This window comes from Chiloscyllium plagiosum, chromosome 6 (genome assembly GCF_004010195.1).
Source record: "Chiloscyllium plagiosum isolate BGI_BamShark_2017 chromosome 6, ASM401019v2, whole genome shotgun sequence".
Taxonomy (NCBI): Eukaryota; Metazoa; Chordata; class Chondrichthyes; order Orectolobiformes; family Hemiscylliidae; genus Chiloscyllium; species Chiloscyllium plagiosum.
The window spans coordinates 117,182,103-117,196,024 of record NC_057715.1 but is presented as its reverse complement, the minus strand read 5'-3'; the positions used below and the strand labels follow the sequence as shown (position 1 = coordinate 117,196,024).

The 13,922-nt window shown below is 44.5% G+C and overlaps 1 protein-coding gene across 2 annotated transcripts in view; it reads right to left on the bottom strand.

Moving 5' to 3' along the window:
- xrra1 (X-ray radiation resistance associated 1) overlaps positions 1–13,922 on the bottom strand; it is an 86,988-nt gene that overhangs the window by 44,581 nt on the left and 28,485 nt on the right. For both annotated transcript variants that reach the window (XM_043692540.1, XM_043692539.1), the window contains exons 5-6: positions 7,436–7,508; positions 2,060–2,157 (exon numbers count right to left, since the gene is read on the bottom strand). In XM_043692540.1, the coding sequence (XP_043548475.1) occupies positions 2,060–2,157; positions 7,436–7,508 (171 nt within the window). The remainder of the gene's footprint in view (positions 1–2,059; positions 2,158–7,435; positions 7,509–13,922) is intronic.

Genomic DNA, 13,922 nt, shown 5'->3' with positions numbered 1-13,922 from the left:
GTGTACAAGATGATTAGGGGGTTATATAGGGTTGACAGTGTGAACCTTTTCCCGCGTATGGAGTCGGGTATTACAAGAGGGCATAGCTTTAAATTAAGGGGGGGTAGATATAGGACTGAAGTTAGGGGTAGGTTCTTCACTCAGCGAGTCGTAAGTTCATGGAATGCCCTGCCAGTAGCAGTGGTGGACTCTCCCTCTTTATGGGCATTTAAGCGGGCATTGGATAGGTATATGGAGGATAGTGGGTTAGTATAGGTTAGGTGGGCTTGGATCGGCGCAACATCGAGGGCCAAAGGGCCTGTACTGCGCTGTATTCTTCTATGTTCTAGGTTGCAGGTTCCCTAGAACCACAGAAACAGAGAAAAAGAGACTGAAACAGTTGCCTGGCACTAAGCTACAGAAATATATTTACAATATAATCCTCACATGAAAGGTCTTTCTAAACTGAATGAAACTGAATTATTTGTAAGAAAACTGTAACTGTACAGAATGTGATGTGTAATAAGTAAGACATTTCTAGATTTTATTGTATAAGCTGTCTAAAAGTGATGATTGTGCTGAGTGAATAGTGTTCTTTAGTCATTTGATAAAATATTTTTTGTTTTCAAAACATAAAATCTTGATGGATCATCTCTTGAGTCAATATCTGGAAGCTCAATATTCCCTTAGAACTATAAAACCACAGAAATTATACATTAAAAGGGGTTATTATTCGGCTCATCTTTTCCATGCTGATCCAAAGATACCCAGATGGCCTTTCTACTCCCACCTTCTTGCACACAACCCATAGCCCTGCAGTTTATAGCACTTACAGTGCAGATCCAGGTACTTTTGAAAGAGTTTAGTGTCTCTGCCTCCACCACCAACTGTGAATATCGCATGCTTTTGTTTTCTGTTTAATCTGCCCCCGTATTTTTCTAGACAACCGTAGAGGTCTCAATTTGGCAGTACCATTCTTATTTTTGGAAGGGACATGTCTGTTTTGTGCCCCAAGGATCACACTTTTTAGTGCTTCTCACTGATTTATCCTTTAGCGGTCCTGTCCAGTCCACCTCAGCCAAACCACTGCACTTTAAATCCCATTCCCCTGCCATACTTGTTTAAAACCTCTCCAATGGAACTAGCAAAAGCCCCCCATGAGGATATTTGTCACAGCTTTGCCCAGGTACAACCTATCAGGCTTGTATAGGTTCCACCTTCCCCAGAAATGGTCCCAATGCCTCAAGAATCTAAACCCCTCCCTGTTACACCATTTCTCCTGCCACACATGCATCTGATCTATCCTCTTATTCCTGCTCTCGCCAGCATGTGGCCCTGGGAGTAATCTTTTTAAAAAGATCTACTGCCTTGAACATTGGGTTGAAAGGCTTGCATCTGATGTAGGAGAAAACCACAGAAATTACTTACAAACATACAAATCAGGAGTAGGTCCCTTGGTCCCTCAAGTCTAGTTCATCATTCAGTAAAATTGTGGCCAATCTGATTTCTCTGTATTCCCATCTACCCTGACAATACTAAACCCTTGTTTAGTAAGAATCAATCTACTCCACTTTAAAAATACTCGAAGACTCCACTTCCACTGTCTTGAGGAAAAGAATTCCAAAACCTTACCATCCCCTGCGAGAAGAGATTTCTCCTCACGTCTGCTGTGAATGGGTTACTCTTTACTGTTGAAACAATGGTCTCTAATTCTAGGTGCTCTCACAAGAGGAAGCATTCTCTCCACATCAATCCTGTCAAAACCCTTCAGGATCTTATATGTTTCAATTAAGTCACCTCATGTTCTTCTAAAAACCACCAAATACAAGTCTGGCCTTCCCAATCTGTCATGTAAAGGCAACCTGTCCATTCCAGATATTAGACTCATAAATCTTCACAGAACATCAGCTTGTAACATCTTTCCTAACTGCACACCTTAAAGAGGGAGATCAACACTATATACAACACTGCTCAATGATTCCTATTGACACTTGGCACTCGAGTTGCATCCAGCAATTCTTACCTGTAGGCCTGACAGGTCCTGTGACTATCAGGCACCAATCTAAACTGAATAACTTACCTCCAAATGGGGGAAATCCTTTGTGATCAGCTGCACTTTCTGCAGCCCATTCATTGTGAGATCCAGTTCTCGGATAGCTGGAAACAGTCTAAACACTTCTAAGAGAAAAATAGAACAAGTGATTACAGTATACACATACAGGTTCCATTGGCTGGGTTACCCAAATTTGCAGTAATAATGTGGAGAATGAGTTCAGATATTATAATTCAGGTAATCTATCATCTTAATTTCTAAGGGATAAAATTAATTGTCACTTGAACAAGTGTGGATTAATGGAGTAAAGCCAGCATGGATTTATTAAAGCCAAATTGTGTTCAACTAACTTAATGGAGTATTACTGAAGTGAGGAACATGCTGTCAAATCTTTACATCTTGCACTCTTCAGAACAGACATCAGGATGCCAAATTTCATGGAGAACAACAAAGCATATACTACCAAACCTCCACAGGAAAAAAGAATGAGTTCTTGAGCAGGATCACGGGGCTCAAAATGTTAATTCTGCTTTCCCTCCACAGATCTGTTGCCAGACTTGCTGAGTTTCTCTATCAATTTCTGTTTTTGAGTATTGTTAGGGTTGCATTCATCCAGACAAGTAGAGAGGTATCTATTTTATCACATAACAAACGTGTTTTATAGATGGTGGACAGACTTGGGGAGTTAGGATGTGAACTGCATGCTGCTTTTGTAATCACAGAATTTATATGACTAGTCCACTTCATTTTACCACTAACTATAATGTTGGGGAGTAGAGGATCCAGTGATGTTAATACTGTTGAATGTGACGAGGAGATGGTTAGACTTTCTCTTGTTGAAGATGGTCATTGTTGCTTCACAAATGCATGGCAACTTTGCGTGTCAGTTGTCAGCCCAATTTTGTCCAAGTCTTGCTGGACACAAGCCAGACTGCTTCAATACCTGACAAATCCAGAAGTACTTTCCAAAAGGCCTTTGACAAGGTGCCACACAGGTGGCTGCTAAACAAGATAAGAGTCCGTGGTATTTGGGACAAGGTACTTGCAAGCATAGAGGATTAGCTAACTGGCAGAAGGCAGAGAGTTAGGGCAACCACAGTGCTGTTACAGAGGGAGTTTCAAAGTTTTGACCCAGTGACAATGAAGGAAGAGCAATATAGTTCTAAGTCAGAATGGTGAATGTGTTGAGGGGGAAATTTCAGATGTTGGTATTCCCATATATCTACTGTTTTTGTCTTTCTAGATAGTAGTGGTTATGAGTTTGGAAGATCTTGTCAAAGGAGAGTCAATGACTGACCTCGTAGCCTCAGTATTTACACAGCTTGTCAATTTCAGTTTCTCGTCAATGGTGACTCCAATGGTTGATATTAGGGCATACAGAGATGGTAATGTCTTTGAACATTAAGGTGAGATATAGAACATAGAACATAGAAGAATACAGCGCAATACAGGCCCTTCGGCCCTCGATGTTGCGCCGATCCAAGCCCACCTAACCTACACTAGCCCACTATCCTACATATGCCTATCCAATGCCCGCTTAAATGCCCATAATGAGGGAGAGTCCACCACTGCTACTGACAGGGCATTCCACGAACTCACGACTCGCTGAGTAAAGAACCTACCCCTAACATCTGTCCTATACCTACCCCCCCTTAATTTAAAGCTATGCCCCCTTGTAATAGCTGACTCCATACGTGGAAAAAGATTCTCACTGTCGACCCTATCTAAACCCCTAGATGGCTAGATTGTGTCTTGTTTAAGAGAGTCATTGCCTAGTACTTATGTGGCATGAATGTTATTTGTCATTGATCAGCCTAAATATGGATGTTGTCCAGGTTTTGCTGCATGTGTACACTGACTGCTTAAGTATCTGAAGAGTGGCAGATAGTGCTGAACATGTTTGCTAATGATGGAGTTACAATCCCCATTTCTGACCTTATATTGGAGGGATGGTTGTTGAAGCAGCAGAAGATGGTCATGCTGAAGACTTACCCTGATGACTAGACAGCCCTTGTGGCACAGTGGTAGTGTCCATACTTCTGAGCCAGGAGGTCTGGATTCAATCCCAATTCTCTCAGACTGTTTTTTTTAAAAAAAATCACTACAGCAACAGAACTACTTACACATTAATCATTAAACTCCTTCAAAGACACAGACCCCCAAAATTAAGATGCCTCTAGCTCAAATGTAATTTCCAAAATAAATGATATTACAATTATCAATAAGTCACAGACTTTACATCACAAGAGCTCCCCCCAATTCCCCATTGGCTCTAGTTTTGCTAGAGCTCCTTGCTGCTATACTCAGTCAAATGCTACCTTCATAAGAAGGGCAGTCACTCTCACCTCCTTTCTGAAATTCCAATCTTCTGTCCATGTTTGGACTAAGGTTAGGAACCAAATGGCCTGGGTGGAATGCAAACTGAGCACCAGTGAGCAGGTTATTCCTGAGCAAGTGGCACTCAATATTGCTGTTGATGGCTTTGTTGATGATCAAGAATAAACTAATGTTAATTGGCCAAGTTGCTTTTTATGGATGGCATCAACAAGACAAATCTGGCCAACTTTCCACATTGCTGGGTAGATACGAGCACTATAGCTGGACTGGAACAGCTTAGCTCTGGAGTACAAGTCTTCAGTTGTCTTATTGGAATGCTGTTAAGGCCCACAGTTTTTCAATCTAACATCTCCAACTATTTCTTGACATCATGTGAAGTGAATTGAATTGGTTGAAATAATTTGATGTTCTAAATAGTTCAGCCTGGTCATTTGCACTGATATGCTAGAATCCTGCATTGTTGAGAATGGGGATAGATCTGGAGCATTCTCCTCCACTTAGTTGTTTAATTGTCCATTAGTATTCATGACTGGCTGTGATAAGATTGCAGAGCTTAGATCTGAGCTGTTGGTTGTGGGATGACTTGGCTCTGATTATTGCATATTGCTTCCACAGTTTGACTTGCCAGTAGACCTGTGTTGTATCTTCATCAGGTTGACACCTCGATTTTAGGTATGCATGGTGCAGCTCACATGCTCTCCTGCATCGTCCCTTGAACCAGAGTTGACTTCTTAGCTTAAATTAAAACAGAAAGTACTGAATAAACTCAGTAGGTTTGAGAACATCTGTAGAGAGAGAAACATGCCAGTTTTCAGCCAATTTGTGGGCGGCACGGTGGCACAGTGGTTAGCACTGCTGCCTCACAACGCCTGAGACCTGGGTTCAATTCCTGCCTCAGGCGACTGACTGTGTGGAGTTTGCACGTTCTCCCCGTGTCTGCGTGGGTTTCCTCCGGGTGCTCCGGTTTCCTCCCACAGTCCAAAGATGTGCAGGGTCAGGTGAATTGGCCATGCTAAATTGCCCGTAGTGTTAGGTAAAGGGTAAATGTAGGGGTATGGGTGGGTTTCGCTTCAGCGGGTCGGTGTGGACTTGTTGGGCCGAAGGGCCTGTTTCCACACTGTAATGTAATGTAATGTAATCTAATCTAATCAATTCACTCCATATGATATCAAAGAAAAGTTGGAGGCACTGAATACTGCAAAACATTAAAGGTCCTGACAAAATTCTGGCCATAGTACTCAAGACTTGTGCTCCAGAACTTGCTGCATCCCCTAGCCAAACTATTCCAAAACAGCTACAACACTGGCATCCATCTGATAAGGTGGAAAATTGCCCAGGTAAGTCCAACCCAGCTAATTACTGCCCCATCAGTTTACCCTGAGTCATCAGTAAAGTGATGGAAGGTATCATCAACAATGTTATCAAGCAGCACTTGCTTTGCAATTACCTGCTCAATGACACCCAGTTTGTGTTCCGCGAGGGCTACTGACATGGACAAAAGAGCTGAATTCTTGAGGAGAGGTGATAGTGATTGCCTTTGATATCAAGGCTACATTTGACTAAATGTGGCATCAAGAGTCCTAGCAAAACTCAAGTTAATAAGAATCGGGGCAAACTCTCCACTGATTGGAGTCATATCTGAAGATTGTTGTGGTTGTGATGGTCAGTCATCTAAGCTTCAGGACATCTCTGCAGGAGTGTCCTAGGCCCAACTATCTTCAGTTGCTTCATCAATTATGAGCAGTCAACATATAATCTACTGGCTAAAACTCTAAACCTGGTTATAAACACTCCTTCTACACAAACATATAGACAGACATAGACAGGAAACAAAACATGGATGTTGATGGGTGGAGGGACAAAACTAGCAAAGCCTTTCAGTGGTCCCTATTCACAGGATATACCATGATTCCACAGCTCCAGCTCCTTTGGAAACCTTCTTCCTCTGCTGCTTGAATAAGCAGCTGAGTAAAGAGTGCTTAAAATGAGTGTCAGGTTACCTGCCTTCCAAATGTACAGCAGGCCCACAATAATCCTTGGTTTTTAAAAATGTTTTTCCGTTCCAGGAATCAATCAAAAACATGGAAAAAGAAAAAGATATGGCCTTTGTACAGTGCTAGCAATGACCATCGCTAACAAGACAGAATCTAATCATTTCCACTTGACATTCAATGGCATTAACATTGCTGAATCCCTCACTATCAATCTCCCTTCTTCCAAGAGCTATCTTTCCTCTTTCCTCTCTGAACAAAAAAAAAATCTGAGGATAGCTTCCAATGCTGTTCTAAACTAAATATCTGGGAGGAAGGTGAGAATGTCTCAAAGCAAATATTGTTCAAACTTATTTTATCTCTCTCTCACATACTCATATCTGCCTGGGCATTTCCAAGCCCTGCTTGGTTATGCATTCTGTTGAGATTAGGACAATTCTGTGTGAGAGGTATCACATATAATCACATTGAATGCGTAACACAGATTTAGGCCATTCAGCCCAACTGGTGCATGCCATTGTTTATTCTCCACATAAGCCTCCTCCCACCCTTTAATATATCATTCCACTCTGGGTGGAGTTTGCACATTCTCCCCGTGTCTGCGTGGGTTTCCTCCGGGTGCTCCGGTTTCCTTCCACATTCCAAAGATGTGCAGGTCAGGTGAATTGGCTATGCTAAATTGTCCGTAGTTGTTAGGTGCATTAGTCAGAGGAGGGTGGGTTACTCTTCGGAGGGTCGGTGTGGACTTGTTGGGCCGAAGGGCCTGTTTCCATACTGTAGGGAATCTAATCTAATCTAATCTTCCTTTTTCAATTTATTATCATGCTTCCCCTTAGCTGCATTTCAACTATTTGCCTAAAACTTTAAGTCTTAGCCACATTTCAGCTCCTGTGGCCATCCATTACTTTGGTGCTGACTGACTGTTCACCTGTGGGGGCATCACAGCCATGCCTGATTGTGTTCTCACATGCACACACACTTTGCAGTAGGAGCCTAGACTGTGGATACTTGCTCTCCCTCCCTTATCCAGGATGCTGAGATGACATATTTCCTTGATCAATGAGTTGATTCTTACCTAAAGGCAAATGGTTTTCTGCTGCATTTACATAAACCACAGAATCAAACAACTTAAGATCGTCTTCTTTAACCTAAAGAAAAGAAAATCTTATAAGATGGTTAAAATTAATTTGGATTTATTAGAATTTTTATTAATTTGTAAGATATTTACTGTAGCTTATCTGCTTATTTTCTCACTGAGAGCACTGCAAAGATTTGTCTCTGTCAGAAGCAAGTTAATAATAGAGTGTCACTGTTGGAAAGCAAAGACACCAAACCAAGCAGTTACTAAGGCCAGCATTTCTTATGCTGCCTATGACAAGTATACAAGAGTAAAAGGTCTCACTCACACCAGCAAGTTCTGCATTGAACAGAGGTGTGTTATCTCTTGAATGACATGAAAGATTGAAGCTATGTATTTTGAAGAAGCAAGTGCTAACCAATATTTATTCCGCATTGTTAAGAACAGAATATCTTTGTTATAATCAAAAAACTAGGTTAATTAATGCAACAAGCCACCTGAATCTTAGCTGTAACAGTTCTGTCTCAGATGTAGAAACACCGTCAGATCTAATGAAATGTCACAGAGTTGAAGTATTTAAGTCCAATTCTTCACAGATGCTGCCTCACCTGCTGAGTGTTTCGTGTTTTTATTTCAGCTTTCCAGCATTTACAATATTTTGTCTTTAATGTTAATGTTACGGTATTTTTTTCTGATATAATTTGTGGAATAAATTTTGGTCAAGGCACCCTGCTTTTCTTCAACTATTGCCAGCAATCTTTTACAACAGTATCTCAGACAATATAGAGTTCACTTTATACTGCACTGGACTGTCAGCTTAGATTGCGATATTGAAGTGTCTGGAATGGGACTCAGGTCCACAACTTTCTGACTCTGAGATGACACTGAGCTACAGCCAAAGCTGAAAGCTCTACAGCTAGATTTTATAGATAAACCAAATCATAATTCCTACAATTTCAGTGACAGGGGAAGGTCACATAATCCTGAGCATTAGTAATTTAATACTTGGAGCAGAATTAATAAATTAAAAGTGGGGAACCCCATGTTGGAGAGTTGCTGGGGTAACCAGATGGCCAGCAGCTCTGAAGACTAAAAGCGGAGGTTGGACATCGAGGTCATTGCTGGAACTAGACAGGGACAACACATTGCTGCTACAGAAAAGTCCAGGGTTATGGGTATCTTTGCAGGGGTTTGGGAGTGAATTCTACCGGCCAGGAAAAAGTTATAGACAGTCAATGTGTCATGCTGGAAAAGCACAGCAGGTCAAGCAGCATCTGAGAAGCAGGAGTATTGACATTTCAGGCATAAGCACTTCATGAGGAATCAGCCTTGTGGGCCGGAAGCTGAGAGATAAGTGAGAGGAGGGTGGGTCTGGGGTGAACATAGCTGAGAATGCAATAGGTGGATAAAGGTGGGTGGGAAGATGATAGGTCAAAGAGGAGGGTGGAGCGGATAGATAGGAAAGACAATGGACAGGTCAAGAGGGCGGTGCCAAGTTGAAGGCGTGGGACTGGGATAAGATGAAGGGAGGGGAACTGAGGAAACTGGTGAAATCCACAGTGATCCTGTGTGGTTGCAGGGTCCCAAGATGGAAGATGAGGCATTCTTCCTCCAGGCATCAGGTGGTTAGGGTTTGGCGATGGAGGAGGCCCAGAACTTGCATGTCCTTAGTAAGTGAGAGGAGGAGTTGAAGTGTACAGCCATGGGGCAGTGGGGTTGATTGATGCGGGTATCCCAGAAATGTTCTCTGAACCAGTCCGCAAGTTAGCGTCCTGTCTCCCTGATGTAGAGGAGACCAGATCGGGTGTAATGGATATAGTAGATGACATTAGTGGAGGTACAGGTAAATTTCTGTCAGATGTGGAAGGATCATTTGGGGCCTTAGATGGAGGTGAGGGGGGAGGTGTAGGCACAGGTTTTGCACTTCCTGCAGTGGAATTGGGAATAATTCTCCACCTTCGCCCAGATGGCCTCCTTTTTGAAAAAGAGTGCAATATCCCCTCCCACATGGTCAACAATGCTCATGTCCAGCACATCTCCTCCACTTCCTGCAACTCTGCCCTTGTACCCCACCCATCCCAACGCAACAAGGACAGAGCCCCGCTGGTCCTCACCTTCCACACCAACCTCCGTATACATTGCATCATGCTCCGCCACTTGCACCACCTACAAACAGACCCCACCATGAGGGATATATTTCACTCCCCACCCCTACCAACATTTTGGAGAGACCATTCCCTCTGCGACTCCCTCGTCATATCTACGACACCCACCAGCCCTCACCCCATTCCCGGCAGCTTCCCCTGCCACCGCAGGAAGTGCAAAACCTGCACCCACATCTCCCCCCTCACCTCTGTCCAAGGCGCCAAAGGATCCTTCCACATCCAACAGAAATTTACCTGTATCTCCACTAATGTCATCGACTGTATCCGGTGCACCTGATCTGGTCTCTTCTACATTAGGGAGACAGGACACCAATTTGCAGATTGTTTCATACACCCACACCAAACAACCCCACCGCCCCGTGGCTGAACACTTCAACTCCGCCTCCCACTCCACCAAGGACATGCAGATCCTGGGCCTCCTCCATTGCCAAACTCTAACCACCTGACACCTGGAGGAAGAACGCCTCATCTTCAGCCTTGAAACCTGCAACCACACGGGATTAATGTGGATTGCATCAGTTTCCTAAATTCCCCTCCCCCCACCTTATCCCAGTCCGAAGACTCCAACACAGCACCGCCCTCTTAACCAATTGTCTTGCCAATCTATTTGCTCCACCCTCCTCTCCAACCTATTATCTTCCCACCCACCTTCATCTACCTATTGCATTCTCAGCTACCTTCCCCCAGCCGCACTCCCCCACCCCACCTCCCTCATTTATCTCTCAACTCCCCAGCCCACAAGCCTGATTCCCGATGAAGGGCTTAAGCCCGAAATGTCGATTCTCCTGCTCCTCGGATGCTGCCTGACCTGCTGTGCTTTTCCAGCACCACACTCTCAACTCTGATCTCCAGCATCTGCAGTCCTCACTTTCTCCTAGAAAGTTAAACAGACTCATGACCTTGTTGTAGGGGTACCTCCAATGAATCGGGGACCTGCAATGGAGAATTCTACACTAACTGGATATTGGACAGAACATCTAAAGCCACTGGGCTTCCTACATGGCCTGGGCTTCCCATAAATTAACCACTTAAGGAATTGAAAACACTGATGGGCAGGTGGACCTCCCCTAACTTCTGTAAAACATTAGACATGCCAATGGCAGGTAGATAAGCGGTGAAATGGCCATCAATCCAACAGCAAAGGAGCATAAAAACATTTCGTGGAAGCAAGGGAGGTCACAATCATTAAAGTATCGTGAACTGGCACATAAAATGATCAAAAGGCAAATGGAATGCAGGCCTTTACATCCGGAGGACAAGATACAATTGTAATTAAAAGAGAGAGAAGTCATATCACAGATATAGAAAACTCTGGTTAGGTCACACATGGAGTGTAGCCTGGGCTGCACACCTCAGGATCCTTGGCCTATATTGGCCTTGGAGACAATGGAGCAGAGATTTACTAGATTAATACCTGGGACTCCAAATGTTATAAGGGAAAAGTAGGGTTGCATTCCCTGGAATTTAGAGTACTAAAGGTGTTGTTGTTAAATCTATCAAGACAATAAGGGGATCTCAAAGGGTAGAGAGAAAGTGATCCCACTGATTGCAGGAAATCTAGGATAAGGGGACATAATCTAGGATAAGGTGACACCGTGGGTGGCACGGTGGTACAGTGGTTAGCACTGCTGCCTCACAGCGCCAGAGACTTGGGTTCAATTCCCGCCTCAGGCGACTGACTGTGTGGAGTTTGCACGTTCTCCCCGTGTCTGCGTGGGTTTCCTCCGGGTGCTCCGGTTTCCTCCCACAGTCCAAAGATGTGCAGGTTAGGTGAATTGGCCATGCTAAATTACCCATAGTGTTAGGTAAGGGGTAAATGTAGGGGTAGGGGTGGGTTGCGCTTCAGCGGGTCGGTGTGGACTTGTTGGGCCGAAGGGCCTGTTTCCACACTGTAATGTAATCTAATTTAATCTCATCTAATCTAAATCTAACAACTAACCTCAGACATGAGGTTAAGAAGTCTAGTAGAAGTTTGAAAAGCTTTCACAAAGCACAATTCACAAGGCTCTAGCGATTGTAACGAAGTCAGCCAGATGAACCTCATAAAATCTGAGTTCCCTGATTGGGGCTGTTAACCTAATCCAATCAGGGAGCCCTAGCTGACAGATATAAACAGGAGTGTCTGAGAGCTACTTCTGAGGAAGCCGAACCAGTGTCACGTACTATGCAAGTGGAACTAAAGACTGACTTGGTAATGTGATACCAGCCTTTGTGGAGTTATTTCAGTGGTGACAAGAGAGAAAAAAATACACTCCTGAGTTGGGTAAGCAATTCTGGCATCATGCAGGTATTTCAGAAGGTTGACGCTGCCATCGAAGACTGGGCCCAATATATGGAAAAATGCCTTTTTTTTTCCTGGGCAAATGACGTTGGGGCAGATGAAAAGCAACAAGTAATTCTCCTGAAAGCTTATGGATCCATAGCTTTTTTGGTTATTAGGAGCCTAACGTTTCCTGAGGCACAAAACTTCATCCCCCGAAGTAAACTGTCTTTCTTAGAGGAGTCTTGTGTCCGGCATTAGTGTTCCTGATGTCGTTTGACCCTCCACCTCAAGTCTGGGAAAATCAGATTTAACCTTTAATCAGTCTTCTCCTCAGTCGCAACCCTGTTGAAGCTATCCCTGTAGTTGGACACCCTTCCAGTCACCACTGACAATATCAGACTTTGGACGCAAAAAGATCCGGTCCTGGCAAAACTAAAACAGTTTGTGGTGATGGGGGATACAAAAGGGCCGTCACAACCAGAATTGAAACCTTTCTGGACCCAGAGAGACCAGATCACTGTAGAGGATGACATTTTGTTATGGGGAGCAAGTATGATTGTCCTGTGGAAAGGTCGTTGCCAGATACTGGCTGAACTCCATCAGGGTCATCCAGAGGCTTCCAAAGTGAAGATGTTGGTGAGAAGTTATGTCTGGTAGCCAAGATTGGATGCTGACATAGCCACATTGATGAGGCAGTGCCTAGATTGCCAAAATTACAGCCAACCGCTTTTCTTTTTATTTCAAAAATATACTTTATTCATAAAATAATTTGATGGTCTGTACAGTTGGACATGCCATACATATGGAAACATTCCATTTCTTTGCATACTGAAACAGAGTAATCATTCCTATTTACAGGTCGGTACGATTACATTTTTAGCGGAGGCGTCAGCAGAGCCCAAATGACTGGATGGGGCCCCCTGTTCTTCTTTGGGCAGACAGACGTTACACAGTGGTCTTTGCCCACCGCGCCTTGGTGGCAGCTGCCCCAAGCTTCAGTGCATCCCTCAACACGTAGTCCTGGACCTTGGAATGTGCCAGTCTGCAACACTCAGTCGGGGTCAATTCCATCAGCTGGAAAATCAACAGGTTTCGGACCGCCCAGAGAGCATTCTTCACCGAGTTGATGATCCTCCAGGCATAGTTGATGTTCGTCTTGGTGTGCGTCCCGGGGAACAGGCCATAGAGGACCGGGTCCCGCGTCACGGCACTGCTCAGGACGAACCTCGACAAACACCACTGCATTCCTCTCCAGACTTCTTCTGCGTAGGCACATTCCAGAAGGGAGGTGTGTGACAGTCTCGTCCCCCCCACAGCTGCTTCGAGGGCAGCATGCGGTGTGGCTGAGAGTCCGGGTGTGCATAAAGGATCTCACAGGCAGAGCCCTTCTCACCACCAGCCAAACCATGTTTCGGTGCTTGTTGGAAAGTTCTGGCGATGAGGCATTCTGCCAAATGGCTTTGACAGTCTGCTCAAGGAACCGCTCGATAGGATCCGCCCTCTCCTATTCCCGAAGGGTCTCGAGGACACTACGTGCTGACCACTTCCAGATGGACTTGTGGTCAAAGGTGTTTTTCTTCATAAACTTTTCCACGAAGGACAGGTGATACGGAATGGTCCAACTACTCGGAGCGTTCCACGGCAGCAAGGCCAGGCCCATCCTTCGCAACACCGGGGACAGGTAGAACCTCAGTACGTAGTGACACTTGGTGTTTGCGAACCGTGGATCCATGCACAGCTTGATGCAGCCACACACAAAGGTGGCTATCAGGGTGAGGGTGGCATTGGGTATATTTTTTCCCCCGTTGCCCAGATCTTTGTATAGCGAGTCCCTTCGGACCCAGTCCATCTTTGACCTCCATATAAACTGGAAGATGGCCCGGGTGACTGCAGTGGCACAGGTTCTGGGAATAGGCCAGACCTGTGCCACGTATAATAGCAATGACAGTGCCTCACACCTGATGACCAGGTTTTTTCCCACGATGGAGAGCGACCGTAGCTTCCATCTGCCCAGTTTCTGCCTCACTTTGCTGATACCCTCCTCCCAAGACTTGGC